This window comes from Engystomops pustulosus, chromosome 6, assembly GCF_040894005.1.
Source record: "Engystomops pustulosus chromosome 6, aEngPut4.maternal, whole genome shotgun sequence".
Classification (NCBI taxonomy): Eukaryota; Metazoa; Chordata; class Amphibia; order Anura; family Leptodactylidae; genus Engystomops; species Engystomops pustulosus.
This window is the reverse complement of record NC_092416.1, coordinates 173,531,756-173,553,522: the sequence shown is the minus strand read 5'-3', so window position 1 is coordinate 173,553,522 and position 21,767 is coordinate 173,531,756. Positions and strand designations below refer to the sequence as shown.

Below are 21,767 nucleotides of genomic sequence, written 5' to 3'. Positions count from 1 at the left end.
TTTATCTATCTATCTATCTCATATCTATCTATCTCTCTATCTATCTATTTATCTATCTAGTTATCTATCTCATATCTATCTATCTATCTATCTATCTATCTATCTATTTCTATCTATGTCATATCTTTCATTCTTTCTATTCTATCATATATATATATTTGATAAAAAATATAAAAATATATAATATATAATAAAAAATATATTTATCTATCTATCAAATTTCAGAAGAAGCTTTATTGACAGGACCAAATACAAGTTAGCATTGCCAAATCTATCTATCTATCTATCTATCTATTTCCTATCTATCTCATATCTATCTATCTATCTATCTATCTATCTATCTATCTATCTATCTATCTCATATCCATCTCATATCTGTCTATCTATCTATCTCATATCTATCTATCTATCTATCTATCTATCTATCTTTCTATCTATCTATCTATCTCATATCTATCTATCTATCTATCTATCTATCTATCTATCTATCATGATCTATCTTACACTTATATTCATCTATCTGACTATCTAACTATCTCCTATCCATCTATCTACCTCACATATATCTATCTATCTATCTATCTATCTATCTATCTATCTATCTATCTATCTATATCTATCTCCAACCTATCTATCTCTCTATCATCAATCAGAAATGCTCCTATCCCCTGATTTATTCACTATTTCTCTGTGTTTCTTCTACATTGTACCCATAAGATTACATAAGAGGTAACAACGCAGGCGTTCAGCAGACGCAAGGTTAAATAGCAGAGAGGTCTGTATTATATAATGGTCTCCATTGCTCCTGACGTACAGATGTAAACCTATGAGGACCATCACAGGCGGGCGGAGGGGGGAGAACAGAAAGATATTTGTGGTTTAGTGGAGCGTGGTGCTATGTGTCTGGTATGCTGGTTACACGCTATATGTATTTAGTGCGCTAAGGCGTAGTGTAAGTGGGTCAGGACGCCCAGCGGGTGCTATGGTAGTGATGCCACGCATACCTGTGCCATACCTCTTCATGTTAGTAAATAGACATTGTGGAGTGATGATGTATGAAATTCCCATGTGAGGAAATGGCCAGGAGTGTGATGGTGCCCGGGGGCATGCGTGAAGCTTCCCTGCTCCGTAAACAAGCAGCAGCTGGCATCTCCCGTCTCCAGAACGCGGGTAATTCCTATGCCAGCTGCAATGCCACAGAAAGTCATGCGTAATTAATCATATCTGCATGAGCCCTGAAAGTTGCTCCAATTCCTTATCTGACCGCGATTTAACCCTGTTTACCCTAAGCGACTAGCACATGCTCCATTTATAGCAAGGAGCCATAAGCATCTCAGGCGGGCAGAGAAGGCAGTATATGGCGGCAGTTCGATTGCCTGCATATATTAAATTTATTTGCTGCATTGAATTTATTGTATCAGAGCAGCAGCTCCACCTAGGGGCAGAATTGCAGTGAAAAAAAATCGGATTCGTAGACTGTTGTCAGCGGCTTCTGCTTAAAAACTAATGGCTGTGGGTGGAGTCAGACTACAGACGTGGGATATGTAGTCAGACAGGCTGGATTGTAAGCGCATGACTTAGTTCTGTCAAGACAAAAGTAGCACTGGTTGTGTTAGGCTTCTTATCTCTTTCCCATTCGATTGAATAAGCATGTATACTTGTGACAACTACTTTATGTCTATGACCAATCAAATAGCCTGTACAAATGGAGTCGTTTTTGCTTCCCCAAGATAATTGTTCCTATCTTAGTTAGGAAGATGGCCTTCCAAAAGTGGCCATGGTCAACTAATGTTTTTCAGCTTTTCAACTTTTTGTTATAAAGTTTCCAACAATGAACATACCTAAAACAACAAAGGACTTTGTCTCAAAATGTGACAAAAAGTTGAAATTAGTAAGTGTTTCTGGTCTGTTCTGAAAGATTTCTGCATAAAGGGACCACCATTTGAGTGTTTTTCAAAACCCCTATCGTCTGCCATCAAAGCTAACCAACGTTTCTCTTGGTCAAACAAGAGACAAGATATGGTCCTGGGAGTAGAACAGGGAGTCATTAGGGGTCATCAGATACTTGGATAGGAATAAACTAGTTAGAATGTTCGTTATCATATATATATATATATATATATATATATATATATATATATCATACAAAGCCAGAGCTATGTACACTGTCATTTCCTCAAGGATCAATAAAGTTTTATTGTATTGTATTGTTTTAGGTGGTGTTCTCCTTGTAGTCTTATGATACTAAGTGGTGTATCAAATTGCTATGATGAGTATGTCTAAAATTCAGGCCTCCGGTCAATGAAGAGGTTAATTCTTTAGGGCGGAGACGAACACTTTGTCGCCACCTCTTGTCTAATAAATGTCCCTTGTCATCCCCAGGAGCTTGACAATGTGGAGGGAGAAGACTACACCACTGAATTTTCTATCCAGAGCTCTCCAGCTGCACAAAATGGACCAGAAGTTTATGTCCTTCCTCTTACAGAAGTTTCGGTGCCGATGTCGAAGCAGCCGGCGAGATCAGGTACTGCTATGGGGTCTGCATCCACCCCTCATCTCTGTCCTCTCAGCTGTGGGGTAGGTACTGAACACTGGTTCAAAGACTCAGCTCAGACTTGGTGATTATTTCCTTGATGATGGGAATTTCCATTGCCAGTTCTAATTAGGACTACCTACCTATATAATTTTAGCTGCTTAGCCCCCTTCTTATACTCAAATAACTTTTTACTCTACCTGAACCAGGTCTGAGGCAACAGCTAGAATATGTCTATGCCTGATGTAAAGTATTAGCAAAACAAGACTGTTTTATTCTAAATATAGAGAACAAATTAGAAAAGGACAGTAATGGGGTCTGGGGTGACCCCTTATATTTGAAAACCTCTATCTGACGATGGCTGGTGGTGTAAGGTATTGCAGTCTTACAAGTTTACTTTCCTGAGAGTAAATTTCAGAGACGGCCTATTGTATGTATAGGTGTGTTGCTGGTATAAGAAGAAAGTAGCCACATTATGATATCGAAAAAAATGTGATGCCTGCTAGATACTGCTAGAGGAGGCAGAGATCATAGCTGGCAGCTGAAATCCATCTTTATAATGTTTTGGCGCATCTTCAGATGACTGTTTCAGCTAGAAGGGGTCACCGTAGACCCCATTACTGTCCCTCTCTGTTTCATTGTATAAAACGTATCTGTAGATGGTTTTGTTAGTGGACCTGCACTTATGGTAAGTCTAAGTTTTGATCTCATATTAATGTGGAATGGTAACTAATAGGGTTTCAGGGTGAACCCAAAGAATGTTTTTGAAAAAAACCTTCTATATTTCATGATGAGAAATTTATCGGTAGATACATTTCCCCCAAAATCCATCTTTATAATGTTTTGGCCCATCTTCAGATGACTGTTTCAGCTAGAAGAGGTCACCGTAGACCCCATTACGGTCCCTCTCTGTTTCATTGTATAAAACGTATCTGTAGATGGTTTGTTTTTGATAAAACCATCTATATTTCATGGTGAGAAATTGATCGGTACATACATTTCTGCACTTAACACACATTTTCCGACCTCGTGTAAGTATGAAATGCTGGATGGCGGCCCTATTGGTTTTCAGGTGCATAAAAGTCTGTGTCTGACAACTGATGTGGTAAAACGTTGTCAGATTTAGAGTTTTCCATTGTCATAGTGTGAACTGGTCCCTAATGATAGATTTGCCCCAGGAAGGTCAATGGGGTGAAGTGAATGTGCTGTCTGTAGTATCTGTGTAGGTAGAATATTTGGTGGGGGGGGGGACATACATAGGGGCGGTAGCACCATCGTCCATGTACATGAAGGGATCTGGTGAGTGGGACTGGAATCCAAGCAAAGGAATTAGTAGAGTATTTTTTTTCGGAAGCCGCAGGATAAGGGGGCAAGAATCAGAACAACCCCAACTACAGAACAGACGTCTCCTCACACAATGGAGCTCTTACACGCAGCCCCGGCCCCTCCATATTTGCACTGATGTCATCCAGAATGGCCCCAGTGTCCGGCATCTACACAAGGAGTGCCGGCCTGTGCCAGGCCCAGCCACAATGCTCCTGTTTGTTCCTGGCCCGGGCTGGAATGTACCCCTGGAATTCTAGGGCAGGATGGTGGGCAGGACGCCGTGGGAGCGTGGAGGGAGTCAAAATGTCACGTATTGAAGTCAGAGACATTGTGTCTCGATCCGTAGGGTGATCGGCATGATAAGAAGCCACAAGATGGGTTTTGTCTGGGGTCTGATGAGGCTTTTCTATTGCCTTATGTAGGAGGATGCCCTGTGCAGTACATTGGCGCCAACGCATGTGGTGTAGGGTCACGGATAAAAAAATTATATATAAAGACAAATAACTCTTCCATAGACTCTTCATATACCATCTATTTAGTGTCATACAATGCTGCCACCACCATACACTACAAAAATATCATATACTGCCATACTGTGCCTTACCTAATACCACCACACACTGAAAACTATTATATAGTATAGTGCCACATAGCACCACACATAATACCACTATACACTATGAATGTATTATACACTGCCATACTGTGCCTTACCTAATACCACCACACACTGCAGTATATTATACCGTATAGTGCCACATAGTACCATACATAATACCACTATATACTACAACAATATCATACACTGCCATACTGTGCTTTACCTAATACCACCACACACTGAAAACTATTATATAGTATAGTGCCACATAGCACCACACATAATACCACTATACACTATGAATGTATTATACACTGCCATACTGTGCCTTACCTAATACCACCACACACTGCAGAATATTATACCGCATAGTGCCACATAGCACCACACATAATACCATTACACACTACAAATATATAATACACTGCCATACTGTGCCTTACCTATTACTGCCACACACTGCTGAATATTATACCATATACTGTAGTGCCACACAGCACCATACATAATACCACTATACACTACAAATGTATCATATACTGCCATACTGTGCCTTACCTATTACCGCCAAACACTGCAGAATATTATACCGTATAGTGGCACACAGCACCATACATAATACCACTATACACTACAGCAATATTCAGCATTTTATGTGTATGGTCATCTAATAACACCATAAATAATACCGCTATACAATGGGCATTGAGATACATTGCATAGTAATGCACATGATCGGCCGTACAACCCCACACTAGTCACATGACAAACACAACTTCCGGACAGAATTACGGAATGCTGTCCGCATTCCCTTGTTACAATTTTTTCATTCCTAACATTACAAAATTGGGATTATACCCTGATTATTACCTGATTGAGTTTTAGCTGTTACTTTTTTTCACCATGAAATATGAAAAATGAGTTTTTCTTACAATTCTCAACATCAAAAATTGGTCTTGTTTACTACATTGTATCCGTGCAGGTAAAATGTATCGCCCTCTAGTCCGGCTCTAGTTATCCAGATGACTGTACTGTATACAGACTCTGCTGTCAGATGGATTAGGCGTAAATAATTTTATCCTCTCAAACTCACAGCAAGCAGAGATATGGCAGAGTCATAAAATACACAGTAAGGACAATCTTTATGGCCAATCCCTATGGGAGACCTTATTTAGAGTCCTCTAGGTACAGCATAGTTGCAGATGAGTCTGGAGCTGCATTGGAATGAACAGGTTCCTAATATGTTTTTGAAATTTTTATTAAAAATTTTTTTTTGCAGCACAACTTCTCAAGTCCACAGACCTGGGACGACAGAGCCTGCTTTACTTGAAGGAGATTGGGAACGGATGGTTTGGCAAGGTGAGTGTACTCTGCTGCCACCTGCTGGAGCACTGGGTTATTACACAAAAAGTTTTTACATGGGATTTTTTTGCCATATTTTAATTTTTTAACGCTTTTTTCTTATAAATTACATTAATGTTTATTCTCATAATAATAGTAATCATCATCATGACTATAATAGGTTGGCTTGGATTTGGTCCTGTAGGTGCTGCTCGGGGAGGCGAATTCGGGTCTCTCCAGTACTCAGGTCGTGGTGAAGGAGCTTAAGGTCAGCGCCAGCGTTCAGGAGCAGATGCTGTTTCTGGAGGAGACACAACCCTTTAGGTAAACCCCAAATGTCTGCTCTATAAAACGTCTACATCCACAACATGGGTGTAACTTGGAGAGGCTGGGCCCCGAAGCAGACCTCTACATGGGAGCCCCCTCGCCTTCCCCTTAAATATATAAAAATACATATTTTTACTCACACATGTTAATACACATCATGCACACACACATACAGTATATACACATCATGTACACACAAATACAGTATATACACATCATGTACACACACATACAGTATATACACATCATGTACACACACATTCAGTATATACACATCATGCACACACACATACAGTATATACACATCATGTACACACAAATACAGTATATACACATCATGTACACAAACATACTGCATATACACATCATGCACACACACATACAGTATATACACATCATGTACACACACATACAGTATATACACATCATGTACACTCAAATACAGTATATACACATCATGTACACACAAATACAGTATTTACACATCATGTACATGCACATACCTTATATACACATCATGTACACACACATACAGTATATACACATCATGTACACACACATACAGCATATATACATCATGTACATGCACATACAGTATATACACATCCTGCACACACACATACAGTATATACACATCATGTACATGCACATACAACATATACACATCATGTACACACACATACAGTATATACACATCCTGCACACACACATACAGTATATACACATCATGTACATGCACATACAGCATATACACATCATGTACACACACACATACAGCATATACACATCATGTACGTGCACATAAAGTATATATACATCATGTACACACACATACAGCATATACACATCATGTACACACATACAGTATATATACATCATGTACACACATATACAGCATATACACCTCATGTACACACACATACAGCATATACACATCATGTACATGCACATACAGTATATACACATCATGTACACACATATACAGCATATACACCTCATGTACACACACATACAGCATATACACATCATGTACATGCACATACCTTATATACACATCATATACACACACATACAGCATATATACATCATGTACATGCACATACAGTATATACACATCCTGTACACACACAGCATATACACATCATGTACATGCACATAGCTTATATACACATCATGTACACACACACATACAGTATATACACATCATGTACACACAAATACAGTATATACACATCATGTACACACACATACAGTATATACACATAATGTACACACACATTCAGTATATACACATCATGCACACACACATACAGTATATACACATCATGTACACACAAATACAGTATATACACATCATGTACACAAACATACTGCATATACACATCATGCACACACACATACAGTATATACACATCATGTACACACACATACAGTATTTACACATCATGTACACACAAATACAGTATTTACACATCATGTACATGCACATACCTTATATACACATCATGTACACACACATACAGTATATACACATCATGTACACACACATACAGCATATATACATCATGTACATGCACATACAGTATATACACATCCTGCACACACACATACAGCATATACACATCATGTACATGCACATACAGCATATACACATCATGTACACACACATACGGTATATACACATCCTGCACACACACATACAGTATATACACATCATGTACATGCACATACAGCATATACACATCATGTACACACACACATACAGCATATACACATCATGTACGTGCACATAAAGTATATATACATCATGTACACACACATACAGCATATACACATCATGTACACACATACAGTATATATACATCATGTACACACATATACAGCATATACACCTCATGTACACACACATACAGCATATACACATCATGTACATGCACATACAGTATATACACATCATGTACACACATATACAGCATATACACCTCATGTACACACACATACAGCATATACACATCATGTACATGCACATACCTTATATACACATCATATACACACACATACAGCATATATACATCATGTACATGCACATACAGTATATACACATCCTGTACACACACAGCATATACACATCATGTACATGCACATAGCTTATATACACATCATGTACACACACACACATACAGTATATACACATCATGTACACACACATACAGTATATACACATCATGTACACACACATACATCATATACACATCATGTACGTGCACATACAGTATATATACATCATGTACACACACATACAGCATATACACATCATGTACGTGCACATACAGTATATACCCATCATGTACATGCACATACAGTATATACACATCATGTACATGCACATACAGTATATACACATCATGTACACACCCCTACAAACATACAGTATATACACATCATGTAAACACACCCACAAACATACAGCATATACACATCATGTACATGCACATACAGTATATACACATCATGTACACACATATACAGTATATACACATCATGTACATGCACATACTGTATATACACATCTTGTACACCCACATACAGTATATATACATCATATACACACATACAGTATATACACATCATATTCACATACAGTATATACACATCATATACACATACAGTATATACACATGTACAAACACACATACAGTATGTACACATAAAAACACACACATACCGTGTATAAACTTCAACATACATTTTATACATTAATGTTTATTCTGTTACTCCCCGTGACTCCATGTGACACACTAGAAAATATAAAATACACCGGGCCAAGTCAGGCAGATTCCCTTTGTCCCGGTGCAAAAACGGTAGGAATTGGTTCAAACCTGCCTCAAAGTTGGTGCTAGCCTACTTTTGACAACTTTTTGACTGTTCAGCAAGGTGAGTCATCACTCATACTAATTTTGGGACAATTCTGAGAAAATCAGGATTTGGTGGTGTCATCTAGTGACTAGAATTGCAACCTGCATATGTCTTAATCTAAAGGGGTCCTCTGTTTAGGCGTATACCCCCCCCCCCCCCCCCCCACCTACATCAGCCCTGCAGTAGCTATATGGTATATAATATACCCTACTTTTAAAGTCACATGACTCAGGCAGATGCATTCCATAGGGAACCTTCAGACTAGTCGGGGATAGAAAGCCCCTTTAAGTGTACAGTTGTATAGAGACACATCCACTAGCTGGACAGCGCCTCCTCCAGGCCATATAGAGTCATGCACTGGATGTCTTCATAGTAACGTGCCTGTAAGCCATAGTGTATGATTCAGCCGTGTAGAGCACACAGTGTATCCGACTCTAGCAGAACATAAATCACTGCATAACACATGAGTCAGTCCCCGCGAGTAAGTTATGTGCTCCTGCTGTGCTAAGGAAAACAAGCAGCACGTGTGCAGCGCCACCGCAGGAGGACTGAGGAATTACAAGTATCCTCCAATGCCCTAATGAGTCATGTGCAATGCGTGTGGTCTAAACATCTATAAAGTACATGTGATACTGCCCCACACTAAGCGACCAATCACGGGTGACTGTACTGATACATTGCCAGGAGGAGCAACAGAGGAAATGCACATTTAACATAAGAGAAAGCAGGGTGACAAATAAAGGGAGTCCACTTCTGCCTTTAACACCCTACACGTAAACCGAAAGACTGATTTCCAGTAATTTATCATTTTTTAATGCAGACGAGCCTCTCAGTGCCCCAGGGGCGGGGCCATAACCGCTGGTGCACCCGTTCTTCTTTCTTTGCTGCCCAGCACTGACAAATTTGCTCCTCTGTAAATAATTGATATTAATCATATACATTAGGTGTAGAATAACGGAGATTGGCGCTCCAGCAGTCTTAAAGGGAACCTGTCACCTGGGACCTCATTCTACTAAAGACAGGTTGCAGAAGCCCATCACACCTGCAGTGCAAATCTGCCTCTCTGCCTTTTCTAAGCATTTGCATTACAATATAAATTGTGTGTTATACCTTACTCTTGCTCCCTGACAGAATCCTGGGGTAGTCACAGGGGTTGGGCTTTGGTTTGGATGCATTTCAAAAAACAACATGTGCCTTGTCTGTGTTACTTACTCCTCAGAGCTTAGCCCCCACCTTTGTGCTCCTGTACAGCTCCTCCCTCCTGCGCCTTCTCAGAGGTCACAGCCTGGTCAGCCTGACATCACTGGGGGAGGAGCTGTACAGGAGCACAAAGATGGAGGCAGCCTGCAGCTCAGACAAGTCACATGTTGTTTTTTGAAATGCATCCAAACCAAAATCCAGCCCCTGGGACTACCCCAGGATTCTGTCAGGGTGCAAGAGTAAGTTATAACACACAATTATATAGTAATGCAAATACTTAGAAAAGGCATAAAGGCAGATGTGCACTGCAGGTGTCATGGGCTTTTACAATCTTTAGTGAAAACGAGGTCCCTGGTGACAGTTTCCCTTTAACCCCGCCCCTGAGGAACTGAGGCACTAATTTGCATAAACTGTGGAAGCTTACATTTTTCTAAAATTACATTTAACTGGAATGAAATATACAACTAACTCCGGGTAGTTTTGTCTCCGCAGTTGTTTCCTCTCTAAGCAACTTTTTTTTCAGTTTTTGTGACCTGAGGTGCAGACAACATTCCAGATTTGTGTAATGATATGTCATTTTGTCGGTTTCTTCAGGCTAGAAAATACTCGAATTATTGTGTCTAAAATGACATCCATATTGCAGTAGTATTATAGTGAGACTAAGATTCCCAGCATGCTCTATTCCTGTATTACAGACATTTCTATAAATATAGACAGTGTTTTTCTCTTTAAAACAGCGCCACACTCGGCCACTGGTTGTACGGAGTATTGCAGTTTGACAGTTTTGATTTCAATGGAACTTGAGCTGCAATACCAAAGGCATCCGATAGACAAGGGTGGCGCTGGTTGAACAAAAAGGGCTTCCCAAATGTCCCTAGCCATGCCATGGAGATACACAAAAGTTTTTTGGAGTATGTGTACATGTACGTGCCGGGTGTATGTATGTAGTGATGATACATGTATGTACCAGGTGTATGTAGTGATGATACATGTATGTGCCGGGTGTATGTATGTAGTGATGATACATGTATGTGCCAGGTGTATGTAGTGATGATACATGTATGTGCCGGGTGTATGTAGTGATGATACATGTATGTGCCGGGTGTATGTAGTGATGATACATGTATGTGCCGGGTGTATATATGTAGTGATGATACATGTATGTGCCGGGTGTATGTAGTGATGATACATGTATGTGCCGGGTGTATATATGTAGTGATGATACATGTATGTGCCGGGTGTATGTAGTGATGATACATGTATGTGCCGGGTGTATGTAGTGATGATACATGTATGTGCCGGGTGTATGTACTGATGATACATGTATGTGCCGGGTGTATGTAGTGATGATACATGTAGTGCCGGGTGTATGTATGTAGTGATGATACATGTATGTGCCGGGTGTATGTAGTGATGATACATGTAGTGCCGGGTGTATGTATGTAGTGATGATACATGTATGTGCCGGGTGTATGTAGTGATGATACATGTATGTGCCAGGTGTATGTAGTGATGATACATGTATGTGCCGGGTGTATATATGTAGTGATGATACATGTATGTGCCGGGTGTATGTAGTGATGATACATGTATGTGCTGGGTGTATGTAGTGATGATACATGTACGTGCCGGGTGTATATATGTAGTGATGATACATGTATGTGCCGGGTGTATGTAGTGATGATACATGTATGTGCTAGGTGTATATATGTAGTGATGATACATGTATGTGCCGGGTGTATGTATGTAGTGATGATACATGTATGTGCCGGGTGTATGTATGTAGTGATGATACATGTATGTGCCGGGTGTATGTAGTGATGATACATGTATGTGCTGGGTGTATGTAGTGATGATACATGTATGTGCCGGGTGTATGTAGTGATGATACATGTATGTGCCGGGTGTATGTATGTACTGATGATACATGTATGTGCCGGGTGTATGTACTGATGATACATGTATGTGCCGGGTGTATGTATGTAGTGATGATACATGTATGTGCCGGGTGTATGTAGTGATGATACATGTATGTGCCGGGTGTATGTATGTAGTGATGATACATGTATGTGCCGGGTGTATGTAGTGATGATACATGTATGTGCTGGGTGTATGTAGTGATGATACATGTACGTGCCGGGTGTATGTAGTGATGATACATGTATGTGCCGGGTGTATGTATGTAGTGATGATACATGTATGTGCTGGGTGTATGTAGTGATGATACATGTATGTGCCGGGTGTATGTAGTGATGATACATGTATGTGCCAGGTGTATGTATGTAGTGATGATACATGTATGTGCCGGGTGTATGTATGTAGTGATGATACATGTATGTGCCGGGTTTATGTATGTAGTGATGATACATGTATGTGCCGGGTGTATGTAGTGATGATACATGTATGTGCTGGGTGTATGTAGTGATGATACATGTATGTGCCGGGTGTATGTAGTGATGATACATGTATGTGCCAGGTGTATGTAGTGATGATACATGTATGTGCCGGGTGCATGTAGTGATGATACATGTATGTGCCAGGTGTATATATGTAGTGATGATACATGTATGTGCCAGGTGTATATATGTAGTGATGATACATGTATGTGCCGGGTGTATGTAGTGATGATACATGTATGTGCCAGGTGTATGTAGTGATGATACATGTATGTGCCGGGTGTATGTATGTACTGATGATACATGTATGTGCCGGGTGTATGTACTGATGATACATGTATGTGCCGGGTGTATGTATGTACTGCTGATACATGTATGTGCCAGGTGTATGTAGTGATGATACATGTATGTGCCGGGTGTATGTATGTAGTGATGATACATGTATGTGCCGGGTGTATGTAGTGATGATACATGTATGTGCCGGGTGTATGTATGTAGTGATGATACATGTATGTGCCGGGTGTATGTATGTACTGATGATACATGTATGTGCCGGGTGTATGTACTGATGATACATGTATGTGCCGGGTGTATGTAGTAATGATACATGTATGTGCCGGGTGTATGTATGTAGTGATGATACATGTATGTGCCAGGTAATGTAGTGATGATACATGTATGTGCCGGGTGTATGTAGTGATGATACATGTATGTGCCGGGTGTATGTAGTGATGATACATGTATGTGCCGGGTGTATGTATGTACTGATGATACATGTATGTGCCGGGTGTATGTAGTGATGATACATGTATGTGCCGGGTGTATATATGTAGTGATGATACATGTATGTGCCGGGTGTATGTAGTGATGATACATGTATGTGCCGGGTGTATGTATGTAGTGATGATACATGTATGTGCCGGGTGTATGTAGTGATGATACATGTATGTGCCGGGTGTATGTAGTGATGATACATGTATGTGCCGGGTGTATGTATGTAGTGATGATACATGTATGTGCCGGGTGTATGTAGTGATGATACATGTATGTGCCAGGTGTATATATGTAGTGATGATACATGTATGTGCCAGGTGTATGTATGTAGTGATGATACATGTATGTGCCGGGTGTATGTAGTGATGATACATGTATGTGCCGGGTGTATGTAGTGATGATACATGTATGTGCCGGGTGTATGTAGTGATGATACATGTATGTGCCGGGTGTATGTATGTACTGATGATACATGTATGTGCCGGGTGTATGTACTGATGATACATGTATGTGCCGGGTGTATGTAGTGATGATCCATGTATGTGCCGGGTGTATGTATGTAGTGATGATACATGTATGTGCCGGGTGTATGTATGTAGTGATGATACATGTATGTGCCGGGTGTATGTATGTAGTGATGATACATGTATGTGCCGGGTGTATGTATGTAGTGATGATACATGTATGTGCCGGGTGTATGTATGTAGTGATGATACATGTATGTGCCGGGTGTATGTAGTGATGATACATGTATGTGCCGGGTGTATGTATGTAGTGATGATACATGTATGTGCCAGGTGTATGTAGTGATGATACATGTATGTGCCGGGTGTATGTATGTACTGATGATACATGTATGTGCCGGGTGTATGTAGTGATGATACATGTATGTGCCGGGTGTATGTATGTAGTGATGATACATGTATGTGCCAGGTGTATGTAGTGATGATACATGTATGTGCCGGGTGTATGTATGTACTGATGATACATGTATGTGCCGGGTGTATGTAGTGATGATACATGTATGTGCCGGGTGTATGTAGTGATGGTCCTTGTTTTATTACTATAATCCCCTACAAGAGGAAACTGCTGCTGAGACTCCTCCATCCCCAGGAAGTCGTGGAGGAGGGGGAGACAATCCCAGCTGAGGTCCTATCCCAAAGCAGGAAACCCCTTCTCCCATAATATCAGTATATAACGGGTGCAGTCAGGCGGGGGTATAATCATGACGCCCACCCTGGCTATATTTACACGCACACGCGCCTGGATCCGTGTATAAATAGTATGTGGGCGGAAGGATCCGCATGTTCTCTCCCCCATAGATTTTATTGCCAATTCTTCTTTTATATTTTCTCTATTATATGGAATTGGGAAATTACACCCCCCCCCCCCCCCCCCACTCTGTAGGAGGTAACGTAGGACTCCCCCTTGTGGTAAAAGGATGAAATAAGACATGAATAGAAAATCCATGATTATAATGGAGTTGTAATAGATTAGAATATATTGATCACCAATATCTGCATATATATAACTACAATATCCACACAATAATCACAGTGTTTCACATATATGTATATTTTATTTTTAGAAAGCTCAACCTTATTATCTTTGGCAATGTCTGGTAATTCAGCATAACCTCATATTGCAATAAGGGACACTGCAATGGACAAAATCGAGACTACAGTATATCTGGTCTTGAAGGAAGATAGGAAACATACTATTAACTTCAGCATGTGAGATATAATACTTACCTTTACCTTAAGCAGACTTTTTCTGTGTCTGTGCCATCAACAGGGTCGTATATGGCATTATAAAGAAGTACTAACCTGTGCTGATGTGAATAAAGCACTTTGGGTGAGATAGAAAACTAATAAATAGCTCCAGCAGACTCTGTTTGCACCAGTGCCTCTCCACTCTCTCCATGAAGCATAAGCAGGATGATATAGTACATGATAGAGAAGTACTGACTTGTACTAATGTGAATAAAGCACTTGGGGTTATATAGAAAACTTACTATTAGCTCCATCAGCCTCAATATGAGGTTATGCTGAATTACCAGACACTGCCAAAGATAATAAGGTTGAGCTTTCTAAAAATAAAATATACATATATGTGAAAAACTGTGATTATCGTGTGTTAAATATTAAACCACTTCTCTATGAAGCATCAGCTGGATCACATAGGACACATAGGATCACACAGGACAGTATAGGGAAGTAGTGACCTATTCTTATGCAAAGAAAGGACTTGATAGAAACTTACTCTTAACTTCAGCAGCCTCTTTCTTTAGAAGACTCTTCTCTCACTCCTCCCTTTCTTCCTCCATTCCACATCAATGTAACATAATACTTGTCAATACAGGATGGAGGTAATGGAGCAAATGGGCCTACGACTAAGCTGCAGTACTAGACACGGCCAGAGACAAGTGTGGCGCTGTTTTGTTCATTGATTTTTGTCTACCTCTTGCATCACATAGATCTATGCTTTGTGTCTCTTCAGGGTCCTGCAGCACCCTAACCTTCTCCAGTGCCTGGCACAGTGGGCGGAGATCACCCCTTATCTATTGGTCATGGAATTCTGCCCCCTGGTGAGTGCTCTGCCGACACCTTACCCCGTGCCTGTGGATAGACATAGATGGCATCTTATGTAACCCAGAATGTAGGTTACCTCCTGTTACGTTACACGGAGCAGCGTGTGGCGAGTCGGGGCGCGCCGCCTGAGGTGTCTGCTGCAGTCGTGTCTTTCACACCAGGCAATTAACACAAAACAAATTTAAACACCTTTCTAATTGCTGCATATTAATATCTGTGTCACAGCGCTGGGATTAAAGGCACTTTCCCGACGTGCTCCCTACATTCATCGTTCTATCTATCTATAAAGCACTTTGGGTACAATAGAAACCTACTATAAACTGCAGTATATAAACTTGAAGCTACTGGACCCCAATGCCAAATTTGTACTAGGCACCCACTGTAATGTATTGGACTTATGATATTTTGGGGGCCCACACTGTATGCTGGAGCGTAATAAACAAGGGGCCCGGTGAGACTTTCCTGCCCGAGTGCCCTGGAAATGTCGTATCCCGGATTTCCCCTGTAATGATCACAACTCCTTCTTATTTTCAGGGGGATCTGAAAGGATATCTCCAGAGCTGTGCGGCCACAGAGTCCACATCGCCCGATCCCCTGACCCTGCAGCGCATGGGATGTGAAATCTGCTGCGGACTCCTGCACCTGCACAAGAATAACTACACCCACAGGTCAGGAGTCATTGTCAGCTGTAGAGGAGAAGATGCTTCACTGCTCAAGTACTTGTATTTTTGTCCCTCCTCCCCCCACTCATCACTCCCCCTCTCCTCATCCTCCCCCTCCCCTCTCCTCATCCTCCCCCTCTCCTAAACCCCCTTATTCCTACCCCTACCCTCTTCTCATCCCCCCTCCACTCTGCTTATCCCTCCCCATCCGCTCTCTTTTTCCCACCCCTCACCCCCCCTTTCCTCACCACCCCCCTCTACTTACCTCTCCCATCACCCCCTCTCCTTATCTCACCCCCTCCCCTCTCCTTATCTCACCCCCTCCCCTCTCCTTATCTCACCCCCTCCCCTTTTCTTATAACCATCCCCTCTCCTTATCCACCTTCCCCTCTCCTTATCTCACCCCCTCCCCTCCCCTCTCCTTATCCCCCTTCCCCTTTCCTTATCCCCATCCCCTCTCCTTATCCACCTTCCCCTCTCCTTATCCCCCTTCCCCTTTCCTTATAACCATCCCCTCTCCTTATCCACCTTCCCCTCTCCTTATCTCACCCCCTCCCCTCTCCTTATCCCCCTTCCCCTTTCCTTATCCCCATCCCCTCTCCTTATCCCCCTTCCCCTTTCCTTATCCCCATCCCCTCTCCTTATCCCCCTTTCCCTTTCCTTATCCCCCTCCCCTCTCCTTATCCACCCTCCCCTTTTCTTATAACCCTCCCCTCTCCTTATCCACCTTCCCCTTTCCTTATCCCCCTCCCCTCTCCTTATCCACCCTCCCCTTTTCTTATAACCCTCCCCTCTCCTTATCCACCTTCCCCTTTCCTTATCCCCTCTCTCGGCATCCTCCCCCCTCCCCTCATCCCTCTCCCCTCCCTTCATCCCCGCCCCTCTCCTTATCCCTCCCCCTCCCCTGTGTTTATCCCTCCCCCTCTCCTTAGACTCTGCATTTCCTCTTGTGCACCTCTGGACACTTGGTTTGTCCCCTGTAACAATATCCTGATGCTGAATGAGTGGGACATGCAGGCTCCAGCATCAGTGATTTTGTTGCAGGCGGCACTCACTGCTCCCGACCTATCGGACGCTCCGGACTCGCCTCTTCTCCACGGATCTGACCACATGTACCTCCAAAATTTTGCAACTTTCTGATATTCCTTCTGTTTCAATTCTTCGGCAGTGTCAAGATCTCTGCTTGCTGTCAGTGAGTACTGGTGTCCTTCTAAGTTGCCCACTAGGTAGCGCTCATTTTCTACAGTGTATGATGATATTTGGATACAATGGCAGCTAACGCTTAGCTTAAGATGTAAGACTTGTTTCCACTCACTGACAGCAAGCAGAGATCTTAAAGGATCTGTACGTTCACACACTAAAATTCAGTGTATTGTATTTACGTATTTATAGTGTAACGTTGCATTCAACATAATTACAGGCTACAGAGCTGAAATCTCCCAGCATTCCCTGTGCATTCCAAAAACCATGCTCTTTACACTAGGTAATGTAGCAAAGCATCCCCAACACACACCCGTCACACAGGTGCACAGCTAGTTATATATCATACAGTTCTGATTACTCTAATGAGCTGTGCACCTGTGTGACATCACATGACCAAGGATATAACAAGCTGTGCACCTGTGTGACATCACATGACCAAGGATATAACAAGCTGTGCACCTGTGTGACATCACATGACCAAGGATATAACAAGCTGTGCACCTGTGTGACATCACTTGACCAGGGATATAACAACAATCTATCTATCTATCTATCTATCTATCTATCTATCTATCTATCTATCTATCTCATATCTATCTATCTATCTATCTATCTATCTATCTATCTCATATCTATCTATCTATCTATCTCATATCTATCTATCTATCTATCTATCTATCTATCTATCTATCTATCTATCTATCTATCTATCTATCTCATATCTATCTATCTATCTATCTATCTCATATCTATCTATCTCATATCTATCTATCTCATATCTATCTATCTATCTCATATCTATCGATCTATCTATCTCATATCTATCTATCTATCTATCTATCTCATATCTATCTATCTATCTATCTCATATCTATCTATCTATCTATCTATCTATCTCATATCTATCTATCTATTTATCTCATATCTATCTCATATCTATCACATATCCATCTATCTATCTATCACATATATATCTATCTATCTCCTATCTATCTATCTATCTATCTCCTATCTATCTATCTATCTATCTATCTATCTATCTCATATCTATCTATCTCCTATCTATCTATCTCATATCTATCTATCTATCTATCTATCTCATATCTATCTATCTATCTATCTATCTATCTATCTATCTATCTATCTCATATCTATCTATCTATCTATCTATTTATCTATCTCATATCTATCTCATATCTATCACATATCCATCTATCTATCTATCACATATATATCTATCTATCTCATATCTATCTATCTATCTATCTCCTATCTATCTATCTATCTATCTATCTATCTATCTATCTATCTCATATCTCTCTATCTCCTATCTATCTATCTATCTCCTATCTATCTCCTATCTATCTCATATCTATCTATCTCATATCTATCTCATATCTATCTATCTATCTATCTCATATCTATCTATCTCATATCTATCTATCTCATATCTATCTCATATCTATCTATCTATGTATCTATCTCATATCTATCTATCTATCTATCTATCTATCTATCTATCTATCTGTCTCATATCTATCTATCTATCTATCTATGTATCTATCTCATATCTATCTATCTATCTCTCATATCTATCTATCTATCTATCTATCTATCTATCTATTTATCTCATATCTATCTCATATCTATCACATATCCATCTATCTATCTATCACATATATATCTATCTATCTCATATCTATCTATCTATCTATCTCTATCTATCTATCTATCTATCTATCTATCTATCTATCTATCTATCTATCTCATATCTCTCTATCTCCTATCTATCTATCTATCTCATATCTATCTATCTCATATCTATCTATCTCATATCTATCTCATATCTATCTATCTATCTATCTATCTCATATCTATCTATCTCATATCTATCTCATATCTATCTATCTATCTATCTGTCTCATATCTATCTATCTATCTATCTATGTATCTATCTCATATCTATCTATCTATCTATCTATCTGTCTCATATCTATCTATCTATCTATCTATCTATGTATCTATCTCATATCTATCTATCTATCTATCTCTCATATCTATCTATCTATCTATCTATCTATCTATCTATTTATCTCATATCTATCTCATATCTATCACATATCCATCTATCTATCTATCACATATATATCTATCTATCTCATATCTATCTATCTATCTATCTCCTATCTATCTATCTATCTATCTCCTATCTATCTATCTATCTATCTCATATCTATCTATCTATCTATCTATCTATTTATCTCATATCTATCTCATATCTATCACATATCCATCTATCTATCTATCACATATATATCTATCTATCTCATATCTATCTATCTATCTATCTATCTCCTATCTATCTATCTATCTATCTATCTATCTATCTATCTATCTATCTCATATCTCTCTATCTCCTATCTATCTATCTATCTCCTATCTATCTCATATCTATCTATCTCATATCTATCTATCTCATATCTATCTATCTCATATCTATCTATCTCCTATCTATCTATCTATCTATCTCATATCTATCTATCTCATATCTATCTATCTCATATCTATCTCATATCTATCTATCTATCTATCTGTCTCATATCTATCTATCTATCTATCTATCTATCTATCTATGTATCTATCTCATATCTATCTATCTATCTATCTATCTATCTGTCTCATATCTATCTATCTATCTATCTATCTATCTATGTATCTATCTCATATCTATCTATCTATCTATCTATCTATCTATCTATCTATCTCTCATATCTATCTATCTATCTATCTATCTATCTCTCATATCTATCTATCTATCTATCTATCTATCTATCTATCTATCTATCTATCTATCTATCTCTCATATCTATCTATCTATCTATCTATCTATCTATCTATCTATCTATCTATCTATCTATATATCTATCTATCTATCTATCTATCTATATATCTATCTATCTATCTATCTATCTATCTATCTATCTATCTATCTATCTATCTCTCATATCTATCTATCTCTCATATCTATCTATCTATCTATCTATCTCTCATATCTATCTATCTATCTATCTATCTATCTATCTATCTATCTATCTATCTATCTATCTATCTATCTCTCATATCTATCTATCTATCTATCTATCTATCTATCTATCTATCTCTCATATCTATCTATCTATCTATCTATCTATCTATCTATCTATCTATCTATCTATCTATCTATCTATCTATCTATCTATCTATCTATCTATCTATCTATCCATCCATTTATCCATCCATCCAGTCTGTTCTTGTCATGGTTATGTAATTAGGAATGAGATGAGTGATTGCACCTCGCAGCTAAACTTCTCCAGTGCAGTTTTGATCTGATTAGAGTCGGGCTCCACCCGAAATTAAAAAGAATTGAATGGACAGGATTTGGAGCAATCTGTCACACTAGCGCTGCAGCCTGATCCGGATACATCTTGTTCTAGGTCACGGGAAGCAGATTGATCTACAGTTTTATGATGAAAGATTCAGCATAACTTGTACATTATTGGGGGAGCTGTTTGATTGATACTGTTATGGGGCTGCACCTGTAGTGGGGTCCTGTGTGGCTGGTACTGTGATGGGGGCACTGATTGGTCACCACTGTTATAGAAACTCTGTCTGCACAGCTGTAGGGTCACCAATTTACTGGTACTGTAATAGGGGGGCACGGTGTTATTAGGGCACTGTGTGGCTGGCACTGTAATGAGGGGCACCGCATGCCTGGGACTTTTATAGGGCACTATGTGACGGGTACTGTTATGAGAGAGATAGATATGAGAGAGATAGATAGATATGAGAGAGATAGATAGATAGATAGATAGATAGATAGATAGAAGATAGATAGATAGATAGATATGAGATAGGAGA

The 21,767-nt window shown here is 39.8% G+C and overlaps 1 protein-coding gene across 7 annotated transcripts in view; it reads left to right on the top strand.

The window, feature by feature from the left end:
* Positions 1–21,767, top strand: part of AATK (apoptosis associated tyrosine kinase) — an 84,177-nt gene that overhangs the window by 43,940 nt on the left and 18,470 nt on the right. For all 7 annotated transcript variants that reach the window (XM_072112484.1, XM_072112483.1, XM_072112485.1 and 4 more), the window contains 5 exons: positions 2,383–2,524; positions 5,740–5,819; positions 6,007–6,125; positions 15,914–16,001; positions 16,540–16,673. In XM_072112484.1, the coding sequence (XP_071968585.1) occupies positions 2,383–2,524; positions 5,740–5,819; positions 6,007–6,125; positions 15,914–16,001; positions 16,540–16,673 (563 nt within the window). The remainder of the gene's footprint in view (positions 1–2,382; positions 2,525–5,739; positions 5,820–6,006; positions 6,126–15,913; positions 16,002–16,539; positions 16,674–21,767) is intronic.